Raw genomic sequence first — 26,789 nt, 5'->3', positions numbered from 1 at the left:
ATGGCTGTGTACTTAGGTAAGTAAGAATTTGGCACTTATTGCTCTTTTTCTGACCATTCTAACATCATGTATATGCCACTGGGATTGATACTTAGAACTAAGCCATTTACTGAGTATAATGTTATTCATGTTTACTGCCGGTACAAAGTTTGTTGGGAAGTAAGAGTTTTGGGGAATGGAAAACAGACAGGTGGACATGAACACAGGATGGAATACATATGGCAAAATACTAAGTTATCTGCTTGATTGCAATAACAAAAATATGTTGCACAATATTGAGAAACTCGGGAATGCTTACATTCCAAAGGACATGAATCCCTGTGTACATGACAACAAAGTTCTAATACAAGGAAAACAAGTAAATGTTATGTCAGTTGTCCTACAATGAGATTAGAGGACAAGAGTAAAGATGTCTTTCTGCAACTATACAGAGCATTGGTGAAGCCACATTTAGACTAAAATTCCCTTGAATTTGGCAACTCCAATGGTCCCATGCAATGATTACACAAGTTGACAACTTTGAGATACAAATGTGCATGGCTGCACTAAAAGATGATGGATCCTCATACTTAACTAAGCTGCACATTACAAACTAACAGTAAAGGGAGTGTGTAGTTTTGGTCTCCTTTCCTAAAGAAGAACATGTTTGTTCTGGAGGGAGAATGAATGGTTATCTAGTTGAAACTGACAATATCCTTAAAAGAGACCTGCAAATGTTTACTCTGGGTGGAGATTTTGAATACAGTTCCAGAATAAAGTGTTGGCCACGTAATGCTAAGTTGAGGAAAAATTATTTCACACAATGGATTGTGAAACTCTGCATTCAGAAAGACATGGATCTTGTTGTACATGGTTGACAGGAAGTTATATTTCAGTACATATATTTTGAATTTTCTACCCGAGAGAATTATGTACACATAATTAGTATATTCAACAGAGGGCAATAGACTTTTGGGTACTCAGGAATTTACAGAACATGGGATATTACAAGAAGGTTGTAGAAGAGTCAATCTTGATCTTCTTGACCTAGACTGGCTCTAATCTCGTATTTTTGTATATTCTGAAAAACCTAATCTATGTCCAGACACATTTCCTAATAGGGCAGATGAACCTGCCTGGTTATTTTTCCAATTGTAGTTTTTAGATCCTTCTTTATTTTTAGAACGGTTTAAAACAACATGTTTAAAGACATTTGAATTTACAGTCTGTTTGTATTTCTTTTCAGCCATTAGCTCCATGTCCAAACTCCAAAGAATCCATGTCTGTATTTGAGCAGCATTGCAAAATGGCTCAGGAATACCTGAAAGTCCAAACTGAAATAGCATTGCTACTACAGAGAAAGTAAGTGGGAGTTAATTGTCTTTGCTTTGTTATAACAGTGGTTGATTTAATAACAGAAATGTTCTCTAATACTACTATGGTGAAGTGAGAATGAGAGAATTATTTGTTACAAATTCAGTGGTGTCTTTTTTATTATTATTTATTCTCAGTTCATGGTCAATAAGGCCATACTTTCCATTTCTAGATTCATGGAGAGGCTTATGGTATGCCAGTTACAACACTGGAGCAGGGGCAGGGTTGATGCTGGATCACTGATTCATGGTTCACCTTTTAAACCCTCAAGACTTCTCCAATAACTCCAAATATTTAAGTAAGGAGTGTGATGCAATATTCAAATAAGAATAGCTATAACAGCACTAAAACCCAGACACCATCTGAGTCCATGTAGGTTTGCTTAAGTGACACCCTGGCAACCAGACTTGACATCCATCCCTTCAATTTTTTGGCAAGCTCTGACTGCTGCTTGTATCATCTGCAGATTGCATTTCAACTCAAGGCTGCTTAATCAGGAGCTCCCTTCCATTGCTGCTAGAACAAAAGTAGCGATTTAAGGTCACCAGTTTCTCCCTGTAACCTTTACAATCCTTGTGTTAAAAGAGCTTTCACAGTGCTGTTCCTAGAAATTCCAGGACTTTGCACCTGTGACAATGTAGAAAACACAGTGTTAACCTTGGCACTGCACTCTTACCTGAGCAAGCTTTGGAATTATGCCCCACTTCAGGGACTCGATCAGATAATCTTTATTGTAGTGTGGAAGGGTGTTGCACTGTCGAACATGTCCTCTTTCAGATGAGACCTGAACCCAAGACCCCTCAGGTAGACATTTGAAGATTCTGTGACATTATTCAGGCAGCAGAAGTATTCGTTGCAATGACCAATCAACAATTTATCTCTGAACCAAAGCCAGTACAGTAGATTATCTGATTTCTATCTCTGTGCTGTTTGTAGGAACTTACTGTGTTCAAATCAATTTCCACATTTGTTGACCTAATAGCATCAGTTAGTCTTCAAAAATACTTAATTAGTTATCAAGCATTTCTGCAATACTTTTAAAGCTCAGAAAAATGCTAAAAAATTCTCACCCTTTCTGAATACTTACCCATGCTGACTAAGCTCTAAAAGTTCAAAAATCAGAAATTACTGTGAGAGGTGGTCAAGAACTTAAGCAGTTTTGTAGTTTTTATTAAATTTGTTTATTGCAAAGTAACATTTAGATAACAGACAATAGTTAAATAAACAGGAAAAGCATGTGAACCTTGATGGTTGGAAGCATACAAATGAAAAAATAGAACTAAGTGTAGGCTATTCACCCATTGAGCTTGCTTTGCCATTCAGTAATCTGGCTAATCTGAATACTCCGCAATCCTGTCTGCTTCTGATAATCTTTCATTATTTACTTAACAACAAAGCTATCTACCTCTGTCTTTTTAAAAAAAAAAATCAAAGATCCTGTTTCCTCACCCTTTCCAAAAACTCATTTTTCTGTGGGGAAAAAATTCCCCTTGTCTTCTTTAATTGGGTGATACCTTATTTTTAAAGTGACTCTTATTTTAAAATTATTTCAGAAGAGAAAATATCCCAAGCAGTTTTTCCCCTGACAAGACCCCTCAGTATCTTGTTTGTTTCAGTCAATTCATCTCTTGTTCTTCTAAACTCCAGCAGGTATAAACCTCGCCTGTCCAATTTTTCCTCCTAAAACAGCCACCCTTTCCAGGTACTAGTCTGAAAAACTCTCTATGACCTGCTTCCAACATAATTATGTATTTCCTCCAGATGTGGTCTTATCATTGCACTGAAGCGTAACTTTCCTAATTTGGTATTCCATTCCCCTTACAATAAATGGACTAAAAGATGTGGTATTTTATCAAATGTACTTGAATTTCTAGAAGAAATACCTTATTATATCTCTTAATGCTTTATCTACACACTAACGTTTTGTGATTCGTGTATTTGGACACCCAGACTCCTCAGATCTCTGATGGCCACAATATCTCATCATTTGTGTTCTCATTTTATTCTGTGTCAAAATGGATAATCTCACATTTTCCCACATTATACTTTATTTGCTACATTTTTGCCTACACACTTAACTTATCTGTACTCCTTTGAAGACAACGTAAGTATGCTACCACAAAGTACTTTTCCACCTATCTTTGTGTCATCAGATTTAGCAACTATACCTTCAGTCCCTTCATCCGAATCATCTATGTAAATGGCAAAATGTTGAGGCCCCAGTGCTGATTCATGTTGCACATCACTCAATGAATTTCTTGCCAAAGAGAAAATGATCCATTTATGCCTACTTTATATTTTCTGTTACCAGGCAAACCTTCTATCTATGCCAATGTGTTACCCCTGCACTGTCAGCTTTTATTTTCTACACTGAACTTTGATGTGGTACATTATCAAATGTACTTGGAATTTCTAGAACACAGTACATTCCTCTTCACCCTCGGCACATGTTACATGCTCAAAGAACTCAAATAAATTGGTTAAACATTATTTTCCTTTCACAAACTATGCCTGTTGCATTGAACGTTTCAGAGTATCATGTTATGAAGTCTTTAAGAATAGCTCCTATTATCTTCCCAATGACCGATGTTAAGCTAACTGGCCTCACTTTTCCTGCTTTCTGTCTCACTCTCTTTTTGAATAAAGGAGTTATATTTGTTTTTTCATTCTAATGGAACCTTCCCCTAAATCAAGGGAAGTTTGGAAAATTAATGTCAATGTATGAACTATTCAAATAGCCATCACCTTTGTGACTCTAGAATGAAGTCCATCAGAAGGGACTTGTCAGTTCATAATGCCAGGAAATTACTCAGTGCCACATCCAAGGTGATAGGTCATTTTCTTGAGTTCTTCTCTCCCTTCCATTTCCTGAGTTATAGCAATTTCTAGGCTGTTCCTTCTCCTCTTTAGTGAAGATTGATACAAAATGCCTATTCAATTCATCTGCCATCTCCTTATTTTCCCATTATTGATTTCCCATTCTATCTGTTGGACAACACTCACTTTAACTCCTTTCTTTTTTAAATAGCCATAGAAATGCTAGTGTCTGTTTTCATGATTCTAGCTAACTTTCTCTAAAGCTCTACTTTTTCCTTCTTTATTAAGCTTTCGTTATTTTGCAGTTTTACATTCTGTCCAGTCTTATGAACTGTCACCCATCTTTGCATAATTATATTATTTTGGTTTAAATCTCATACTATCATTAACTTTTGTTTAGCTAATCACAGATGATGCATTGTAGAAACATATGAATCAGGAGCAGGAATATGCCATTTAGCCCCTCCAAGCTGCTCTGCAATTTGATTAGACCATGGTTGATCAGTATCAAGCTTCAAATCTGGACACCCACTTAACCCATATAAACTTGTATCCCTTTGCTTAACAAGAATCTATCCACCTTTGCCTTAAAAGTATTCAAGTCCTCTATTTCTACCACATTTTTAGGAAAAGAGACCCAATGACACTAAACTTCTGAAACGTTTTTGCCCTATCCTTGTTTTAAAAGGGCAACCCTTGATGATTAATCATTGACTCCTATTTGTAGATTCTTCCTTAAGAGGAAATAACCATTCTACATCCACCCTGCTAATCTGTGTCAGGATCTTGTATGTACCAATCAGGCTCTTTTACACTTCTAAACTCCAGTGGATATAAGTGAAGCTTGTCCAGCATGTCCTCATGAGACAACCTACTCATTCCTGACACTTACTATTAAATCTTCTGTTAATTGCTTCTAATGCATTTACATCCTTTCTTGTATAAGGTGACCAATGTTGTGTGCAATATACCAGATTTGGTCTCACCAGTGCTCTGTATAAGTGAAACATAACTTCCATATTTTTGTATTCAGTTGCCCTCATAACGAATGATAGCATTCTAATAGTTTTCCTAATTACTTGCCATACCTGTATACTACTGGTTTGTGATTCATGCACAAGAACAATCAGATCATTTTGTATCTCAGAGCTCCGCAGTCTTATTTTTCTATATTCTTCCTGCCAAAAGGAACCATTGCATATTTTCCCACATTGCATGCCATTTGCAGCATATTTGCTGACGTACCTAACTTATCATTTTTTTTTTGTAACCTCCTTGTATCCCCTTTACTCCCTACTTTCCTACCTGTCTTCGTAACTACTGAAAATTTGTCATGTTAGTCTTTCATATAAATGTTGCAAACAATTGACGACTGAGCTCCAGTCCCTGTGCCACACTGTATAACAATGTATCAGCTATCTCACTGGCCACTTGTTGTAAGACTTTGGGGTGAAGTCCATCAAAACCCAGGCGCTTAGCAGCCTATGGTTCCAACAATTCACTCAGTACTACTTTCCTGAGCTTCTCCCTCCCTTCCAATTCCTGGTTATTCAGTATTTCTAGGATCATACTTGTAACCTGTATCATGCACAATACTTGCTCAATTCGTTGGCCATTTCCTTATCTTCCACTATTAATTCTTCAGTCTAAAATTCAGTAGAATACACTCTATTTATCTGGATGAGTGCAGCTTCAACAATGTCAAAGAAGCATTTTCACATAAAGGGCAGAAGAAATTTAAAATATTTACCCTGATGAAAGTGATGTACGTTGAGTGTTTTCGTCTGCAATTGATAGGACTTTGCAAGAAAGTTAGAATAAAGGTGGGTCAATGGAATTAAGGTATAGGTTAGGCATGATGTACTTGAAGAATGCAGGAGACTCAAGGGTCAAATGGCTTCCTGTTTCTGACTCATTATAATGGTGCACAATGGTTAGCATGCAGTACCTTTTCAGCACAATTTTAAACACAGTAGTATTAGACATGTACAAACAGGGTTCAGCTGCATAACTCTTTCAGTGCTATGACCCTAAAACTGAGATACTTTCTATTTGCCATTATTAGCAAGAAGTGATCTTTATTGCACACAATGGCGAGAATGTGGAACTAATTACCACAAGGAATAGTTGAGGCAAATAATAAAACATAATTTAAAATAAAACTAGATATAAATAGGAGACATTAAATAATAGAAGAGTATGTTGGCAGATTAGATGAGATAGGTTGGGAAGGGTTTTTATGGTGCATAAAGCAGTGGACTAGTTGGGCGATGTGGCTTGTTTCTGTGCTGTACTTTCCATACAATATTCTGTTTGTTGGCTTTATTAGTCATTACTAAAAGTACTGAAAGATTAATTTTAAGGAAGATCTTGGTTAATTGATTCATCACAGAGGTAAACATACAATCCTGTTACAGCTGTTTTGTAGAGAGATTCAACTAGTCCAATTCTCCATAGCCTGTATTACTTTTTCCATTAAGTACTAGTCTAATTTCCTCAAGTTACAATTAAGCCTGTTTCCACTACCCTCCTAAGCAATTCCAGACCAAAATAATTGGCTGTGATTTTTTTTTAAAACTTGTTTTTGTTATCTCTGGTCTTTTTACCAAACATCTTAATTCTGTAGCCTATGTTTATTTGTCATCGGCCACTGGAAACAATTTCTGTTTATTTACCTTTATTTTTGTGATTTTGAACTCCTCAAGTCTCCTCTTGCTTTTCTCTGCTCCAAAAATGATAAGCTTAGATTCTCCAGATCTTTCCACTTAATTGAAGATCTGTATCTCTGGTACCACTCTGCAAAATTTCTTCTAAGTCCTCACTCATGAATAAGTAATGTGCTATGAAATACATTTCTATCAGTGACTTTGTTGAAAAATGTAAAACTGATTTAGCTTTTCCAAATTTTTTTTTGCCTCTAAACTTAAAAGGCAAGAACTAATAGCAGAACTGGACCAGGATGAAAAAGATCAACAGAATACCTCCCGGTTGGTTCAAGAGCATAAGAAACTTTTGGAAGAAAACAAAAGTTTATCCACGTACTATCAACAATGTAAGAAACAGCTAGAATACATAAGAGCCCAGCAGCAAAAGCGGCAGGGGACATCATGAGGCAATGGAAAGCACGAGCCATTATTTCTATGCTGTGTGCCCCAAGACTATTGGTTATACACACAACGACTGATTGTATTGGAAGATTACCTATTACGGATAACTTAATTCAGTGTTTGGGCCTCTATGTTATATTCTGTAAGTGGATTTCTGTACATCTGACAAACTTTGATTTTAGTTTTTTTTTAAATAGGGTAGTATTTAATTTCATTCCATGAATATTTTAGTTCTATCATCATTTAGATTTGAGAGATGTTTCAGATAAAGTTGTGGCAATAAATTATTTGTATGAAACTGCAATTAAACTAAAATGTTACAAGGAGGGAAGAAAATATGTAAACCAAGACAAACTGAGTGTTGGGCCCCACTGATCACTTTTACCATAATGCCAGATGTTAACTTGTACCTTAGAGGCTAGCAGTATTTTCCTTTGGTTATCATATATTCCTTTTTTTAATGGAGTCAGACCTTCAGTAAAAGTCATTGCCCGGGCTCAATGCTAATTAAAAAAAAGATATTCTGTGTGCTGCACGTTTTGGAGAGTTCTGCAGTAATACTCACTAAAATTGCTCTCTCAAGTCTTTGAAATGTAGAAGTGAGAACCAGCATTGAGCATAACTATTCCATACTATTTGATAAGTTGTTTATCCTGCAGCAAGAAATTTATTTTAAATTAAATTTTAGAATTTTTCATAAAAGGTACAGCTAGTAACTTGATAGCTGTCTTTAATTCCGGTGCCACAATAGCTTTCTTTCCTTAAATATGACTTTTATGTGGCACAACTCCATGAAGTTTTAAACATTAAATAAATATATAATCTATAGAATTCGCAGTTATATGGAACACTGAATTTGAAAGATTAAATGACACCCATGAAACATATGGGATGATCTAGCACATGCTGAGTGCAACACCTGTAAAGCATGCATCTCAAGAAATCATGGGTGTGTAATCATTTACTTTTTGTGATGTTTCCTGGAGGCATTAAGTCACAACCACATTTGTGTGACTTTTTATCCTAGTCTAAAAATCAGAGCTCTTGTTTTTCTGTGGATCAATTGTAGATTTGTCCAAGACATTCATAAAAATTTGTTGAAACCTCAGTGTTCTGATCTAAATAGGTTTTTTTTTCAAGTTTCTTTCATTTAGTGTTGATTTGGTTATTACAAAATTATAAATCCCTTCAGCTGTTTGGGCAGAGATATTCTTCCAAATATTAAGTTTGAAACTGTCCTCTGAAATTCAGTGGATCTGTTAGACAACAAGAAGTTGGATAATTGCACTTTATTTTTTTTTCTTAGCATGGAGCATAGATGGGCTTATGAGAGATGCAGCTAGGCCAGGTGGAGTTAACAGTACTGTGATTGTTTACATTCTCTAAATTAGCTTTGGCATAAGTTTCACAAAGGATTTGAAAATATGACATAAATGAAATATTGGTTGCATTGATAAGTATCGTGCCAAGCTGAATATCATGATCAGATGTTCAGTCAAGCGCACACACCCTCTCACTTGTTCTTTGGTGGGAGGTAGGTCATTAGAATTGTGCAAGTTACAGCCATGATGTCAAAATAAGTATTTTTGTTAGAGATCGTATCCTTTTTGAAGGATGTATATAAGCTGGATTAAAACAATCAATAAGAACTCTGTGGAACTTCTTGTTTTACTTGTTTGGGTCAAAGAAAGCTCATTATCTTTAAAACAAAAAGACTTTTCCCATCGGTTAAAGATTAGTCAAGCTACTATAGTTGTAATAGTCAACAATTACCATAAAATTATGCATTGGACCCTTTTTAAGGACTGCAGGAGCACATCTGCATCATGTTGTTAAGATTAATTTATTTGTTCAGTTTATTTCAGTATGCTGTGAACAAACAAATATTCTGTGGCTCTTCCAAAAATTTGCTTTCTATTTTCATGAATGCAAGAAATTAGTCTTTGCAGATTTTATACAAAAGAAGTGTTCAGATTCTGTAAAGCAACAACTTTATAAAGATATATTTATTTGAAAGAAAGGCTTATTTTGAATGGTATTTTGTAGGCCTTATTATTTTGAAGGGTAAGGGTGGATTATAGCATATAGTAGGAGCTACTGACTCTTGAGGTTAACGCCAGAGTTGAAAAACCTCACCAAAAATATAGTACAGTCTGCTTATTGTCAGGTGACTTCTACTGTCATACATTAGAATTTAAAAGATCAACCACTCACATTCTAATTTGTGTACAGTTCAGCATGCTTTTTAATTGCTGGTAGGCTCCTTTCCCAATACCTTTTAGAAATTACAGATTTTAATTTCTTGCACATCCTTCAACCTTACTGTCCATTCCTGTGGACACACATCGTCAGCACGTTAACTTAAACACATTTAACCTGTAGATAAATTCTCCTGACAGCACCATGTAGACCAAGCATATGATCCATAGTCTGTTTGGAGTTTGCCGATCTCAAGTTGCATTCAGGATGTTAGAATTGACTTTATTGATCTGAGACAATGGGAAGGAATCTCACTCCTGAATGCTCAGTAAAGTGTCTGCTTCCAGACAATGGTGAGAATAGGCTTCAGCTCAGCTGTGGTATTCTCTCATTTTAATTGCCAACTACTCACAGCCTAAGCTTGAGCTTGAAGAATGGCAATGTGGAAATTACTAGAATTGCTGGCAGCTGTAGAAATAAGTACCACTATGACTTAGTGCCCTCAGAAAAGTTGTTTTTAAATCAAATTGATGTAGGAGAGGGGACTTGATCAGAAAATATAACTGAAAATATAATTGAAAAATGGATTGTGTATGTAATTGATTATGAGGTGTGTGTTTTTGAAATGTGTTTGTTACTATTGGACCTGAGGTGAATCCATGGAGGAATATATTAGCTTTTCCAAAAGACAATAAAGTTTAGAAGTTTTTCATTTACATGATGAAACAATCTGTTGAGAAATGTGCTGGTGTGCTCAGACTTAATTAAGAGTGAACTACTTTTATAGTCCTGTCCAACTTCAGCTTCCAATACTGAGCTGCAACTTCTAAAGCAAGGCCAAGTAAGTACTTAAAATGTTTGTTTCATTTGTAAGAGCTGGTGAGATTAATTTTTTTTGTTACCAATAATGTTACTAAACAAATGTTGGTTAATTTAAAAGGGAATATGAATTATGTCCAATATTTCACCTGTCTTGGTAACAAAAATCCTACATAATGCATCAGTTTGAACTGTCACAGATTAATAAAGACCTTAAAAAAAAAACTCCAAATGCAAAAAATCTCCCATATTTCCTTGAATAGATTTGCACATGTCTGAGTAAATATAAATGAGTATCTTGTGCTTTTCACATGGCTTTTTGAATTTCACAAGTTCCCAGTCATGTAGTTCAAGTTAGGACTCAGATTATGGAAAGCTGAGGAAGGAACGTAACTTTTATGATTTTATAACAGTATATGTATATGTTGCAGTATTATTTACACATTAGTTTCTGACATTTTGAACAATTGCTTTTAAAAAAAAATGCTTTTGGCACACTCAGTGTGAAAGGAAAGGAAAGGAAAGGACAACAATTTGCTGGTGTTGCTGATATTTCTAAATGTTAAAGTTGTACGTAATTAGAGATACAATGATATGTTCAAAGAATCATAAGAACTGGAATAGATTAGATAGCTTTGAAGCCTTTTCGTTGTAACAGTGCTAAGGCCCTATCCTGCACAGCAGGTCAGGCAGCATCCAGGGAACAGGAGATTCGACGTTTCGGGCACAGGCCCTTCTTCAGGAATGAAGGGCCTGTGCCCGAAACGTCGAATCTCCTGTTCCCTGGATGCTGCCTGACCTGCTGTGCTGTTCCAGCAATAAAGTTTCAACTTTGATCTCCAGCATCTGCAGACCTCACTTTCTCCTCGAAGATTAAGGCCCTATCCTTAATACTTACTACCAAAAAAGTATCAAAATCTCTGATGTAAATTAGTAATTATTCGAGCATCAGTTGACTTTGCTGAAGTATTTCAAACTGCTAGGGTATACAGGGATATTGGTATTCTCTAGGAGAATGAGAGGATTGCAGATGCTGGAGATCAGAGCTGAAAATGTGTTGCTGGAAAAGCGCAGCAGGTTAGGCAGCATCCAAGGAGCAGGAGAAGGGCTCATGCCCGAAACGTCGATTCTCCTGCTCCTTGGATGCTGCCTGACCTGCTTCGCTTTTCCAGCAACGCATTTTCAATATTGGTATTCTTCTCCTAGTTTTCTGGTTCCGAGACCGAGATTTCAATCCATCCATTCTGTTTGCCATGATACCTTATAACCTTTGATCAGTTCACACAATAGCCTTCTAAATTAAATGGATTGTACCCCTAGTTTGGGCAATCTCAGTTAAAAATTTAACCCAAGTCAAGGTACCACTTTGTTTAACCCATGGTGCACTCACTCCAAACCAATATAATCCTCCCAAAGTGTAAATGCCCAGTGTTTCTCTTCGTGCTCTAATTTGTATTCTTTTTTGATTGTACCCAGATGTAACTTTTGCACACACTTAATGCTTTCATAATAATTCTACCAAGCTCTGTTTCAATCTGATTCCTGACCCTTGCTCTTGAAAGTTGCTCAAATTGCCCTTGGTTACATGTTGGCCCAAATATTTAGGCATGTCCACATTCGTGCACAAATCAAATGATCATGGCATCTGAACATGAAGGTCTCAGACCTCTATTCCATCAAGTTACAGACAGCAAATTACTACTAAATTGCAGTGCAAGTTCAGGCTGCCTCCTAATGGTATAATTACACACTAGTAAGTGAGGAAAGAGACATTGGTGTTTATTAAAAGGGCTGGATCTTTATCTTTCAGAAGAGAGGGGAGCAACAATTGGAAAAGATGTAGGGTGGGCAGTGGGCAATGCATAGCAGCAGCCTCCATTCTTTGAAAGTGGGATTGAATGGACCACTCGTTCACATTCAGATAAATGTTTTTAAAATTCACCTTGTGGCATTTGCAGCCATCCCTTTTAAGGACTACTTTGAGGTAGATTGTCTGAGTGCACCCAATTAATTGCCTCAGCAAACCAATCTTGCTGTCAGGGTTTCGCAGGACAGTAAGGCCCTTTGATATGCAAATATTGAACCTAATACTGTACTAGTTGCAGGCATGGGTAAAAGTGCAAGACATTTTTGACCTTGACCAATACAACAAATACTGGGTTTTTGCTTTCTACTGCTATGTGGGAAGTTTGAGTTCATTTTTAGTATCTGCAGAACAGGCACTGTGCGGCCAAGTTTTGAAGCTTTTGTGTAATAAACCCTCTTGATTGGGTGTATTAAAATTAGTTTATTTAACCAAAGATTCATAAAATTCAAGTTTGTTTTAATTGTTCTGTAGAGTTTGCAGGAGTTAGACCCATTTCAAGCTAATCATTAATTACTGCATGATTTAATTGTCTACTAAGTTGATACCTGGAGCTCAGCACATGACAGTTTTGCATGTTAGCTTTAACAGTTCCTGACCTGACCAATTTCCAAACTAGCAACTAATACAACTATTGATGATGAGTATTTATTTGCTTTCATTACAAATACAGATCTCCTCAGTTATTGTCCATGAAATACTTTATTTCCTCGCTGAGTGTGGTTCATTTTGTCCTTCCCTTAAATGGAAGTCACAATAACCTGAATACTCCATTTTGCAGATGGAATGGTTAAGAAATATAGATATGTAGATTTTTTTTAATTTTAACTGAAAAAGTAATTTAATTAACCTAAACTGGGGTGATAATTCCAAGAAACAAGACACCAAAATTGATCTCAATTTCAGATTCCAATCTGAAACACTTAAGGATGAGGATTGCTCTAAAGTGATTGAAGTTTTTTTTTTAAATGCTTGCCAGATATCTTCCTCTTGTGTTAGCTGCAAATAATTTATTTAAAAATTTTACCTGTGATCTAAAAGATGATGAAATCAAGATCTCGAGTTACAATGCTAAGCAGAAACCATTTGTTGAAAATCCTGCTTTTTTGCAAGAAATATTAGCCAAGATAAATGTGGAGCAATTACAAATGAGTCAGGAGAATTTATAATGGGGAATAAGGAAATGGCAAACAACCTAAACAATTACATTGTATCTTCTTGGAAGAATGTAGTAAAAGCCTACTAGAAGTTGTGGATAATCCAGGGCTGGTGTAAATGAGGGACAGCAAGATGCAAATATTAGTTGAAAACAAGTAGCACTGAAAACGTCAATGGGACCTAAAGTGGCTAAATCCCCTCATGATTTTTGTCCCAGGATTTTGAAAGAGGTAGTTCCAGAGATATAGCTGTGTTGATGTTCATTTTTCAAAATTCTATAGATTCTGAAATAGCTGCAACAGCCTAGATGATTGCAAATAGTAAACCAATTATTTAAGAAAGGCTGGAGAGAAGAATCTGGGAACTACAGACGTTTTAACTTAATCAGTTATAGCAGTATGGTAGAATGTATAATGAAGAACTTGGATAATAGGATACTCAGAAGATATGCGTCGGATTGGGCCAAGTTGACATAAATTTATGAAAGGGAAATTATATTTGATAAATCTGGAAATTTGAGAGAATCACTAGAATTGAAGAGATGGAACTGGGGGAATGTGCTATATTTTCAGAAGGCTTCTTATAAAGTGCCAAACAAAAGGTCGCTAAGCAAATTTAGAGCACATAGAGTTAGAAGGAATATGTTGTCATGAATTGAGAATCAGTTAAACAGACACAAAACTGTCGGATTAATTAGATATTTTTCAGCTTGTCAGGATGAATATTAAGGCATGAGAAGGTTCAGTGCTTGGGCTCCAGCTATTTCCAGTCTTTATCAATGATATGATCACAGGGATTAAATGTAGTGCTGTGTATAGCCAAGTTTACAGATGGCACAAACTAGGTTGAAGTGAGAGTTGTGGACAGGTTGCAAAGGTTCTTCAAAGGAAGTGGAAGCGAAGTGAAGCACCAAAAGTTTGGCAGATTGTTGTTGTGGAGAAATGTGGGGTTATTCACTTTGCATATTTCCATTTTTGCTACCAATGTCTCTTAAATAGTGAGGAATGAAGAATTATTCAACAACAAAGGGACTTTGTCCCTATCATGAGTCACTGAAGTTGACATGCAGGTGCACCTTGCAATTAAGAAGGCAAACAATGTATTGTCCTTTATTACGCAAAGATTTGAGAATAGAGGCAATGATATCTCAAATAGTCACTTAGTAATATGAAATTTGAGTGTGGTTGACAAAAAACAATGAAGTCTTTTGTCCTGCATTCATCAGACTCTTTGCACAAATACAATCACAAAGCGAAATGGTATTTTACACTGTGTGAGAAAGGAATGTTGATTGGTTAGCAAGTGTACTCTGGTATAAGTGATGCCATTGAGAATGTACAAGTTTAATGACTGACAATTAACTGCCAAGCTTTGTTTACTTTGTGACCAAGCTGTGATTGGACAAGGCATTGCCTTGAAAAATGAATAGGAGAATGGCTGTCTCCTTATTTAAGTTGAAACCAGAGCAAAATGTATGTGTAGCTCATTCTTGATGAAGGACTTTTGCCTGAAACGTCGATTTTCCTGCTTCTGTGATGCTGATAAATGGGCATGCTGTTTGTGACATTCTGCCATTCTTTGATATGTAAAGCCTACATACCTATCATCAAACTGACACTGAAATCTTCAGTGCATTACTCATTTATGTGATAGGCAGAGTATCTTTTTGACTTGATGATAGCATGCTATTGATAATGAACCACTAATGTTGCTACTGCAAAGTAGCAGCATGCAACTGCTAGATTCAGTTACTTTTTCAGAATAATCTAAGTTACTTGGGAATTTTTCAAGACCAAAAATGGAGGCTTTGGGCTTATTCAATATATACGAAATAGAACAAAGAATAATCAGATTCTGATGTTAAGGCCTCTTATTTCAGCATCAGGCTTACACGGTGAGCAAATAGCTTAAGCCCTTTTTACAAGGTTGGTTTGTGGAAGGTTGTGTCATTCCATCAAAGACATGGTTCTCGTGGAACCCAACAAAAATGTTTGTGAGAGCTAGATTTGGAGGTGATCCCTTGGCAACACAGTCTATTTGGGCATATATGATGTCATTAAAACTGAAATGAGCTGTGAAAGTGGCTGAATTCAAAAGTTCAATTAATACTGATTCTCACAATGGTGGCAGGCCTAGATGATGGTAAGAAAGTGCTGCAGTGCCAGTCTATAGCTTCTTTGAATGGTACATTGATGAATACCTAGCAATGTAAATGAGCACATGGACTCTGCATTGCTATGATAAAGGAGATTACCTTTGCTGTCAATATGCATTTATACCTTTATGGTCTATAAATATGAAGAATTCATTCACTGTATAATCAGTTTACCAGTTTACATTCTGCACAATGAGTCATAGATGAGATGTAGCATAATAGAACATCACCTCTGTGTATTTTGGCAGTCTTTATATATGTGGATGCAGAGCCATGAGAATGAACTTTGTACATCATCAAGCAGCTTGCAAATACAAACTGGGGCCTTGATTAAAATTGGCATGCATTTTATTAATATAGTCACACTTACTAAGGATAACTATTTCTACCTTTGACAGGTATACATATGTTTGTGTCTAGATTGTCTTTGAGGCGTCAACGCTGCCAGACATTTGTTTAACATTGGAAAATCTTAGATGATTTGAATTCTGTAACACCTGTTTGCTAGATCAGCTAGGCTTGCTTTCAAGGATTGAGCATCTTCAATGAATGCTGATTTGCAGTAGAGGATTCAAACTTATGAAATACCTCTTTTTATTTGATATGGGACAAAATTTAATCAAAACTAAAGCCACGACATCATGCAAACTCACGAATGGTCTTAAGATCATCGCTTTCGGCTTAGTGTGCTTCAGATTACCCTGAAAGAATAAAGTATCTCGGTGAAGAGCAAAATACTATGGAAGTAGAAGTAAAAAGAGCGCAAGAAAAACTTACCATCTTTGGTCACTTATGCCACTTCCAGCAGGATACACATTTCCTCCCATCCACTATTGGCATTTCATATGGCTGTACCCTCTGTGGCATCCTAGTTCACTCTTCCATCACTGCCAGTATTTCCTCATTCCCCCAGACTATATTCCACAGTAGGTGTAATGCCTACCCATTCACCATCTCCCCTTCACTGCCCAAGGCCTCAAAAACACCTTCCAGGTGAAGCACTGTTTTACTTGCTTCAATCTTGTATACCATATTTGGTGCTCACAATGCAGTTTCCACTACATTGGTGAGACTATATGCAGACGGGGTGACTGCTTTACAGAACACCTCCACTCTATCTGTAGCAATGACCCGACTTTTCAATTGCTTACCACTTCAATAAACTATCCTGTTCTCATGCCAACATTTCTGTCCTGGACCTATTAATGTTCCAGTGAAGCTTGAAAACAAATTGAAGGAACAGCATCTCATTTTCTATTTAAGCATTTCTCGGATTCGATATTGAGTTCCATAGTTTCAGAGTATAACCTCTACTCATTTTTCTTACATCTGCTACCTCTGACTGGCCGTGCCTTGTTTGTTTTTTGTTGGCTTTGCGGTCGGCAAAGCGCGCACATTTTCTCCTTTTCAAATCTAACATTTACACCAATATTACATATCGATCACCCCTCTACCACTTTTATCGCTGCCTTTGTCTTTTGCTCTAGGACCCCTCACAATCTATTTCACTTGCCTGTCCACTGCCCTGCCTACAGAATAAAAACCACCATTTTAGTTTTGAAGAAGAGTCACATTGGACGCAAAACATTACCGCTGTTTCTCACTCCGCAGTTGCTATCAGACCATCTGAGTTTGGTCCACACTTTGTTTTTATTTAAGATATTTCAAATATCAGAGCAACAAGTGAGGTTAGCTGTTTCATGTTGTTACTATACAGTGGCAATATAACAGATGATCGGCAGTAACAAGATGTTGCCATAAAGCCAAAAATAACTGTCTATTGGAGTAATATGGTTTGAATTTTAGTGCTGGTGTGATGCTAGTCCTATAGACTGTATGCCCTAGAGACTGGTAGATCATATTAATCAGCCTATTCCTTCAGCTGTTCACAACAGGCAAGGTACTCACCAACCAGCCAATACTTGCAAAGTTCAAAAAATAGTGTCAAATATTGGATGTGAATCTGTAGTTGAACATTTGATAAATAAACCTGTGTGCTAAGGATTAAACCAATGACTAGTTTGTCAGACTCGCAATGTGATACAGTTGTATGTATTAATTTACAGGACCCTGTGTGGAGGCAGGCAGACAGGCAGTAAATACACACATTGTGTACCTGTTTCAACTTAAAATAGCTCACACCCATTCTCTCGTTCTCAGGGTAATGATTTGACCAATTACAGTCAACCTGCCTGGTTTAAATTTAAATCTTTGCAGTTAAGTGTCAGTCATCATCAAACTACTGCATTCTCCCTGGCAATGTCTCTACTAATCAGAGGCAGCTTGTCAACCAATCAGCATTCTTCTTGTGTGGTTTTAAAAAATTGTTACCCTTTACTTTGGTATTATGGATGTTCTGCAGAGTGCAAGATGAAATGCTTCAGCAAAACTTTGTTTGCATTTATATTTAAGGGGTATTCATGATATTATGTAGACACTTTGTGAACCCATAATAGGACTTGTGTACACAGTTTAGATTAGATTAGATTACTTAGTGTGGAAACAGGCCATTCAGCCCAACAAGTCCACACCGACCCGCCGAAGCGCAACCCACCCATTCCCCTACATTTACCCCTTTACCTAACACTACGGGCAATTTAGCATGGCCAATTCACCTGACCTGCACATCTTTGGACTGTGGGAGGAAACCGGAGCACCTGGAGGAAATCCACGCAGACACGGGGAGAACGTGCAAACTCCACACAGTCAGTCGCCTGAGTCGGGAATTGAACCCAGGTCTCTGGCGCTGTGAGGCAGCAGTGCTAACCACTGTGCCGCCCACTTGTGTACTATTGAGTACACTTGTGTACTATTGTGTACACAGTTATCTCTCCTTAGGTAAGGAGAGCAATTATTGCCATAGAGAGAGTGCTACTTAAGTTAAATAAGCTAATTGCTGAGTTAGAGGGACTGTTTTATGAAGAAGGATTAAACAAATTGGATCTGTATTCTCTGTAGTTTATAAAAGTAAGAAGTGATTCCTATTCAAACGTACAGGGTAGATGCATGAAATATGTTTCCCTTGCATGGCTGAGTGGAGGGCGGAGTCTCCAACCAAGGAAACACAGTCTGTAAGTAAAAGGCATACCACTTAGGACTGAGATGAGGAGGAATTTCTTCACGTTCTGATGAATCTTTGGAATTGTCTACCCTAGAGGGCAGTGGAGGCTCAGTCTTCAGTTATGTTCAGAAATAAAATTGAAAGAATTCCATATATTAAAAATACCAAAACATGCAGGATATAGTGCAGGAATGTGATGTTGAAGTAGATCAGCCATGAGCTCATTGAATGGTAGAGCTGGCTTGAACGGTGAATGGCCTACTGCTATTTTATGTGTTATGTTGAGAATTAAAATTGATCGCTGAACTCAATAGTACACTACTCTAGGGCAGTTTCCAGTATGAGTATATGAATAGGAAGGGTTTGGAGGGATATGGGCCAGATGCTGGCAGGTGGGACTAGATTGGGTTGGGATATCTGGTCGGCATGGACAAGTTGGGCCGAAGGGTCTGTTTCCGTGCTGTACATCTCTATGACTCTAGCCTGTTGAAAAAGCATTTAAACACAACTCTATCTGCTGAAAGAAAAAGCACTGGCAAAACTATTGGAAGTATTTTCGTTTTCAAAAGTTGCTCTGGTTTCTGCAATTTATAATGCTGTAGATTTCAGGGTAATGAGGAAATTAATTGCCATATATTTTGAGAAGAAAGATTCCCATAAATCTGTTTCATCATAGCACAGATTTACATTTTATACTTTTTCAGGCTGTAGTTTAGATTATAATTATAAAACTATGCCTCCTGGAAACTCTCACAATCAAAATATGCAATATACTCCAGTTGCAATGAATTGATGGTCTGCTTTGAAATAAGCCTTTTTTTTCTTCAGGGTGATGTATTATGATTGATCGTTTCTAACAAAGTAGAAACTGCTGTTTTTATAAGTTAATTACAGCTTTTCCATAGAAGTGTTTGAGATCCAATTATAGGTATTTTTAGTCAACCTATTCAGGGTTGACACCTGCTCACAGCAGGTGGGGCTTAAAGCCTGTATTTCTGTCCTCGAGGTAGGGACACTGCCACTGTGCCACAAACACCCTCTGAAATCCAATTGTAAAGTAGGCATAACCTATTGGTCTCACTGCAGGTAGACTTCTCAATCCACATTTTGTATCCTCTTCCATTTACTCTCGCTCGTGAGTGCTTAGTTCTCACAGTAGACCCCAGTTAAAGTATCTCTCTTCCCCTTTGCACCAAATTTCCAACAGTATGGTCAGTATATTCACTTAGCCTTCATCTCAATTTGCTGAAGTCTCCTCAACCGACTGTGCCCCTTACAGACTACTTAAGCTTATAGGCTGCTTTTAGGCTATGCATTGTTAGTCAGACAGATGCGTTAATAATTGAAACGTATGATCTCGAGGACTATGGGCTTAGTGTGAAAATATGGAGTTGAAGTAAATTATCAACATGTTTTTAGTGAATGATAGAATGACTTGATGAGCTATACAACCTCTGCATCCTACTATTAAATTGATGAAGATGGCAAGTATAATTTCCCAATTGACCATGGCCTTACAAGGGAAGCCACAATTTATTTTAACAAGGATTTTGTGATAGTCATCCCATTTGTTGACAAATGTGCAAATGTTGAGGACAAGATCAAGTATTCTTATTTCATTTTACTTTTACATTTAATTCCAGCCAGTGATCCACTTTTTCTAAAGAACTCAGTGGGAAGGTGATGTACTTAACCATGGGCATATTTACTTTGTTGGTCATTATTAGGTGGTAATCAATAAAATTGGGTTTTCCAGCTTGAGATCCATACTGTAGTGGTTCCACCTCTGATGAATCTAATCCTACTGACAGGACAAAATATACCAAGGGATAACAATGACCAGGTCTAGGATGTTGAGTGATATAATTCTGTGAATATAAAATTGTCAGGATGATAATTGACTAGTTTCTGTACAGCTGTTGAATTTGGACACCATTTCCAAATGTTGGTGGAGATTTTGCTCAGTCACATAGACTAAAGTTGCCTTTCCCTTTTCTTAAAAATGTTGTCTGATCAATGTTGATATGTCTACCAGTTGTTTTTTTTTAAGCTAAAGAACGGAATTTGAATTGTGTTCTTTGCTGGATCACTTTATAAGGGGCTTCAAAAAACACTGGATTCACGTGTAACCCATATACTAGAGCGAGACTAAATTAAAAGTAAATTATTAAGCAGAACCTCCAAGATAACTTCTGGATTATTACCTGAACCATGGCATGAGCTCTAGAAAGAGAAGTGATAGTTTCAGGTTAAGGAGCGGCAGATTTCAAATGGAAGTAAGAAATTAATGTTCTTAAAGGGTCACAAATCTGTGGGATTCACTGCCCCAGTGTGTGGCAGATAAAAGAATCAAGTAAATTTAAGTAGGAGATACTAATTGAAAATCTGCGTAATGGTTTGAAGATTATGTAGAGGGGGCAGACCAGTGGCATTGAGGCCAAGATGAGATCAACCATGATCGTATTATATAGTGGAGCAGGTTTGAGGGGCTGAATTGCCTACTCCTGCTTCTAGTTTTTATCTTCTTATTGTTCAATGGTGGTAGTGATTTCCTTTACCTGTAATTAAAGCAGTCGGATTTTACAATAAAGCTGAATTTTTCTTTTTTTTTGCTTGAACATAAATTGCCAGATTTAGTGAATCCCATTGCACAATTTGCACTGATGGACTTTTATGTCATAACCTCTGGTTGTTGACCAGGCTACTGTATCATATGTTTTACATAGCTCTGCTTCTGTGGTTAATATACATTGGTCACATTAGAAAATTAGTAATTGTGGCTACAATTATTAATCATGCTATCAAGTCATCTTCTGTGGTTTGTTAATGGAAAGTTCTAGATTTTATTGAAAGTAGTTCTGTGTCGACTACACTGAAAGTAGCTGCACCATAATAATCAAGGAATACCTTTATAAGTGGCTTCTATTGATAAAAGTATCCCTGAACAATAAAAACAACTGTTAAATATCTGATTAAGAGCACCCAGATTGATTGATCTTAATAAAGAAAAAGCCACACGATAGTAATCTTGAAGTTTCGTTTTTACAATGGTGTTCCACGTATGCTATCAGACATTATGCTTTTATAAGACAGAGACTTCTTTTCAAAAGGAAAAACCCTGTGAAGTTGGTCATCTTGCAGCCTGAGTCATAACTAAACCAAAACCTGATCTGTCAACTCCGGAATTAGCTGTGGGTGGAGTGCACGCAATACCGGTGTCTAAGGCTTAATCTCATTTCGCAATGTTTCTTTTTTTTTTGCCCAGTTTATGTACGTAGTCTGCTTCTGTGCTACCATTCCATTTGGCCCAAATAGTTCATGACAGCATGTATGTTCTCTTGCAAAATGATGATGATGGATTCTGAGCAAGTGAATGGGCAAAAGCTCCATGTGGGAAAATGTGAGGCTATGTACTTTGGCAGAAAGAACAGAAGTGCTGAATATTATTCCAATGGAGAAAGACTGCAGAAAGTTGCAGCATAGAGAAGCTTGTGGATTCTTGAGTATAAATCACAAAAAACTGGAATCCAGATTCAGGTAATAGGGGGAATTGGCCGTTATTTCAAAGGTAATGGAGTGTAAACAAAATAAAGGGGTAATCTTGCTAAAACTATAGAAGGTACTAGTCAGACTACACCTGCATCATGGGGAACTTGACAGGGTAGATCAGGAGAGTATAGTGAATATATAGAATTCTTTATTGCAGAAGGCTATCAAGGCTGGGTTCTTAAGCATATTCAAATGTTAGACTTTTAATCATTAAAAGAATGGGAAGAAGGCGGGAAGGGAGGATTAAGATCAGCCATTACCTCATTGAACATTGGAGAAGATTCGATGGGCAAAATGGCCTACTTCCACTGCAAAGTTTAATGGCCAATAACAGCTTTTAAAAGAATTCCCCACTGAAGTTGTATTTTTATTATTTTTGTTAAATTATTGTAATACATAAGTGTTAAAGAGAACATATTGTTCTTCCACACACCCCTCACCAAACTGGACATCTTAAGGTTGAATGTTGGATTAATTTGATTTTTTTTTTATTTGTTCATGGGATGTGGACATCGCTGGCTAAGCCAGAATTCATATCCCATTTCTGCAGGAAGTGGTAGTGAGCAACTTCCTTAAATTGCTACAGACTTTGAAATGTAGGTACGCATCCCAGGGATTTTAAGGGTTTTCCACCAGTGACAATAAATGTACAGTGGTACCTTTCCAATTCAGGATGGTGTGTGGTTTGGGGGGAAACTGGAAATGATGGTTTCTTTGCAGTTGCTTCCTTTGTCCTTCTAGGTGATAGATGTTGCAGATTTGAAAGTTTCTGTCAAAGCATGTTTGAGTTGTTGCAGTGTACCATATAGATGGTTCCCACACTTTCCACTGGGAGTTGGTGGTGAAGGGAGTGAATGTTGAAGTTGTGTGTTAGTTAAGTGGGCTGCTTGTGTGGAGCTGCACCTATCCAGGCAAGTGGACAATATTCAGTCACATTATTGACTTGTGTCTTGTAGATGGTGGACAAGCTTTGAGAAGACAGGAGGCGAATTAATCACCATTGAACTCTGAGCCACAGAAACCTGCCCTTGTGGCCACACATATGGCTGGATCAGTTCAGTTTCTCATCTGTGCTATGATGTTGGTAATAGAGCTTTCAGTGATACTAATACCATTGTCCACAGATGGCTGGATTCTCTCTTCTTGGGAATGGTTAATGCATTAACCCAAGCCTGAATTGTTGTCCATATCTTGCTGCATAGGAACATTGGAAAAGGAGTAGACCATTCAGTGCATTGAGTCTATCCTGTTATTCAAGATCAGGCTAGTCATCTACTAACTGCCACTTCTTGCACCACTTCCAAATTCCTTAATGTCATAATTCTCCTGAAACCAATCAATTTCTGTCTTGAACCTGCTCAGTGTCTGAATTTCACAGCTCTCTCATGTCGAGAGCTCCAATGATTAACTAACCTTCTGAGTGAATAAATTCCCCCTCATCTGTCTTGAATCTGTCTACCCCTTATCCTAAGGTTATGTCCTTTTGGGTCTCGAGTCAGCAGTCAGGGGAATCATCTAGATCCATGCCCTCTAAGAATTCTCTAAGTTGTCATGAAATCATCTATCATTCTTCAAAACTAGACAATACAGACCCAGTTTCCTCAATTTCTCCTCAAGATAATCCCACAATCCCAGGAATTAATCTGGTGAACCTCCATTGCACTCATTCTATAAGGAATATATCCTTCCTTAAGACTAAGAAGATCGAAACTGTACACAGTACTCCAGGTGAGATCTTACACCAAGGGTCTATACAACAGCAGCAAAATCTCCTTATTTCTGTACTCAAATCCTTCTGAAATGAATGCCAACATCCTATTAGCCTTCCTAATTGCCGATGCACCTGCATGCTAGCCTTTAATGACTTCAGGCTGCTTTTGGACACACAATCTGTCACATTTAAGAAATATTTTGCATTTGTTTTTCTCTTCAAAGATCACAGTTACTTATTATATTCAACATTTTATTCCATTTGCCATGTTCTAGCCCATTCAGCCTGTCTACGTCTTTGTAAAGCTTCTTTGCACACTCCTCATAATTTGTGTTCCTATAGGTTGGTGTAATCAGGGAATTTTAAGATACAGGTGTTACCATTACTCCTCACATCCAAATCATTTATATAGATTGTGATCAATTGTGGACTGAAGAATGATTTGTTTATTTCTATTCTCTGCTTTAGGTCTTCAATTCTCAATCCGTATTAATACATTCCCCCCCCCCCCCCCCCCCCCCCCCATTTGTCTCCTACATTTGACTTTAGTTTACTGATATTTTGTGAGGCTTCTTATAAAGGCCCTCTGACGATCCAAATACACACTGCCACTGGTTTTCCTTTAACTATGCTAAAAATAACATCTTGAAAAAAACTCCCAACTAATGTGTCAAACATGATTTTCATAAATCCACATTGACACTGCCCATTTTGCCACTCTTTTCTAAATGTTCAGTCATTACATCCTTTATAATAGATTATACCATTTTTTTTCTGCTACAGAGTTCAAGCTAATAGGTCTGCAGTTCTCCACACTCTCTCTCATCTCTTTTTTAAATAATGGAGTTGCATACATTACCTTCCAGTCAGCAAATAGCACCCTTCACACAATCTATCCCATACAAATGATAATCAGTGCATCCACAATCCCTGTTGCTACATCCTTTAACACATTGAGATGGCGCTTAAATAATTCAGGAAATTGATTAACTGTGCTTATGGACACCAAAAACAGAAATTGCAGGAAAAACCCAGCAGGTCTGGCAGCACCTGTGGAGACGGAAATAGAATTAATGTTTCAAGTCCAGTGTCCCTTCAGAGCTGATACCATTGAGGAAAAAGTGGTATATATCTTGATGACAGGGATTTGGGTGGGGAGGAGGCAGGGTGAGCAGATAGCTGGAGATGGACCCCATAAGTAGAGAGAGAAGGAGGGAGAAAAGTTAGGCAAGAGGATTTTTGATAATAAGCCAGGGAGGATGAAAAGCTGGGTAGGTGATAATTGGGACTGAGTAGGTGAAAGTGGGTAGGCAGTGCTGAAAGCAACCGATGTCATTAATAGGATGTGGGGCATAGGGGTGGGTGAAGAAATGGAAGGTGGTGTTCAGGCTCTAAAATTGAGTCCTAAAGGCTGCAAGGTCCCTAAGCGGAAAATGAGATGCCATTCTTTCAACTTGCGCTGAGCTTCACTGGAGCACTCAGCAGGCCTGAGATGGAGGTGCTGGCCAGGGGACGCAGTGCTGTATTGAAGTGACAGGCAACTGGAAACTCAGGGTCGTTTTTACAGCCAGAACTTTATTAACCCATTGGTTCAGTACCCGTGGAGTCAGAATGGTGCTGAAAATTATACAATCATCAGGAATTGTCCCATGTCTGACCTTGTGATGGAGGTAAGGTCATTGATAGTTGGGCCTTCGATACTACCTTGAGGAGTTTCTGCAGTAATGTCCTGGAGCTGAAATGATAGACATTTCAACAAACAACCACCTTCCTTTCTCTGAGATTTAATCTGATTCCCATTGAGACCAGTTTTGCTAGTGTATCTTAATGCCACACACTGTTGAACGCTGCTTTGATATCAAGGACAGTAATTTTTCCCTTTGACCCTGAGTTCATTACTTTGGTCCATTTTTTGGACCAAGACTGTAATGAGGTCAGGAACGAAGTGGCTCTGGCAGAATCTAAGTTGAACATCGCTAAGTATTGGGATTCCTTGCATGTGCCACTTAATAGCACAGTCAACCAATTCTTCAGTCACTTTGCTAATGGTTAAGAGTAGACTGATGGAATGGTCATTGGCTGGGTTGGAGTTTTCCTGTTTTTTGTGGTCAGGGCATACTTGGGCAATTTTCCACATTGTCATAGAGATGCCAGTATTATAGCTGCACTCGGACAGTTTAGCTAGAGGTACAGCTAGCTCTGGAGCAAGGAGAGAGATAAAATGGGAGTCTTGACAATCCTGTGAATTTTTAATTGATTTTTTACCGTATTTCCATTAAGTGATTTATATTTTCCAATCTATTTCAGCTATTGGTTGCACATGAAAGGTACAGTATTCTAACTCGTACATTGGATTTTCCAAGCAGTGACAGGAAGAACTGTGCTGAACTTAAATAAGGGTAATTACAAAGGAATGCATGCAGAGCTGGCTGGAGTGGATTCGTAAAGGAGTTTAAGACCAAAGATGATTGAGGAACAAATGCAAACGATTAAAAAAATAATTCATGGCTCAAAGAAAAGGTATATGCCAATGAGAAAGAAGGATTCTATAAAGGGAATAAGCCAAAAATAGTTCGAAGAAAGGTTGGGGAAAGCACAAAGAGGACAAAGGCAAACAGATTTGACAGTGTCCTCTCATATGAATCACAAAAAGTTAGTATGCAGGTACCCCAAGAAATTAGGAAAGCTAATTAAATGTTATCACTTATTGCAAGGGAAATTGAATACAAAAGTAAGGAAGCTATGCTTCAGTTATACAGGGTACATGTGAGACTCCATCTTTAGTATTGTGCACAGCATTGCCCACCTTATTTAAAAAAAGAATGTAAATGCAGGTCAGAGAAGGTTTATCTGACCAAAACCTCTAATGGGAGGCTTGTCTGTTGAGGAAAGACTGGACAGACTAAATTAGTACCTGCTGGAGCTTAGAAAAGTAAGAAGCAATGTGATTTAAACATGTCAGAAGATAAAAGATCCTGAAGGGTACTTAAAAGGAA

The 26,789-nt window shown here is 37.5% G+C and overlaps 1 protein-coding gene across 3 annotated transcripts in view; it reads left to right on the top strand.

Annotated features, from left to right (window-relative positions):
- map3k7 (mitogen-activated protein kinase kinase kinase 7) overlaps nucleotides 1–8,926 on the top strand; it is a 135,349-nt gene extending 126,423 nt beyond the window's left edge. For all 3 annotated transcript variants that reach the window (XM_043685197.2, XM_043685204.2, XM_043685217.2), the window contains 2 exons: nucleotides 1,226–1,341; nucleotides 7,101–8,926. In XM_043685197.2, coding sequence (XP_043541132.1) covers nucleotides 1,226–1,341; nucleotides 7,101–7,281 — 297 coding nt within the window. In that variant the 3' untranslated portion in view covers nucleotides 7,282–8,926. The remainder of the gene's footprint in view (nucleotides 1–1,225; nucleotides 1,342–7,100) is intronic.
- The last annotated feature ends 17,863 nt before the right edge of the window (nucleotides 8,927–26,789 follow it).

This window comes from Chiloscyllium plagiosum, unplaced genomic scaffold (genome assembly GCF_037043375.1).
Source record: "Chiloscyllium plagiosum isolate Xiang-an unplaced genomic scaffold, Cpla_swu_hap1 HiC_scaffold_3, whole genome shotgun sequence".
Lineage (NCBI taxonomy): Eukaryota > Metazoa > Chordata > Chondrichthyes > Orectolobiformes > Hemiscylliidae > Chiloscyllium > Chiloscyllium plagiosum.
This window is presented reverse-complemented; position numbering and strand designations above follow the sequence as displayed.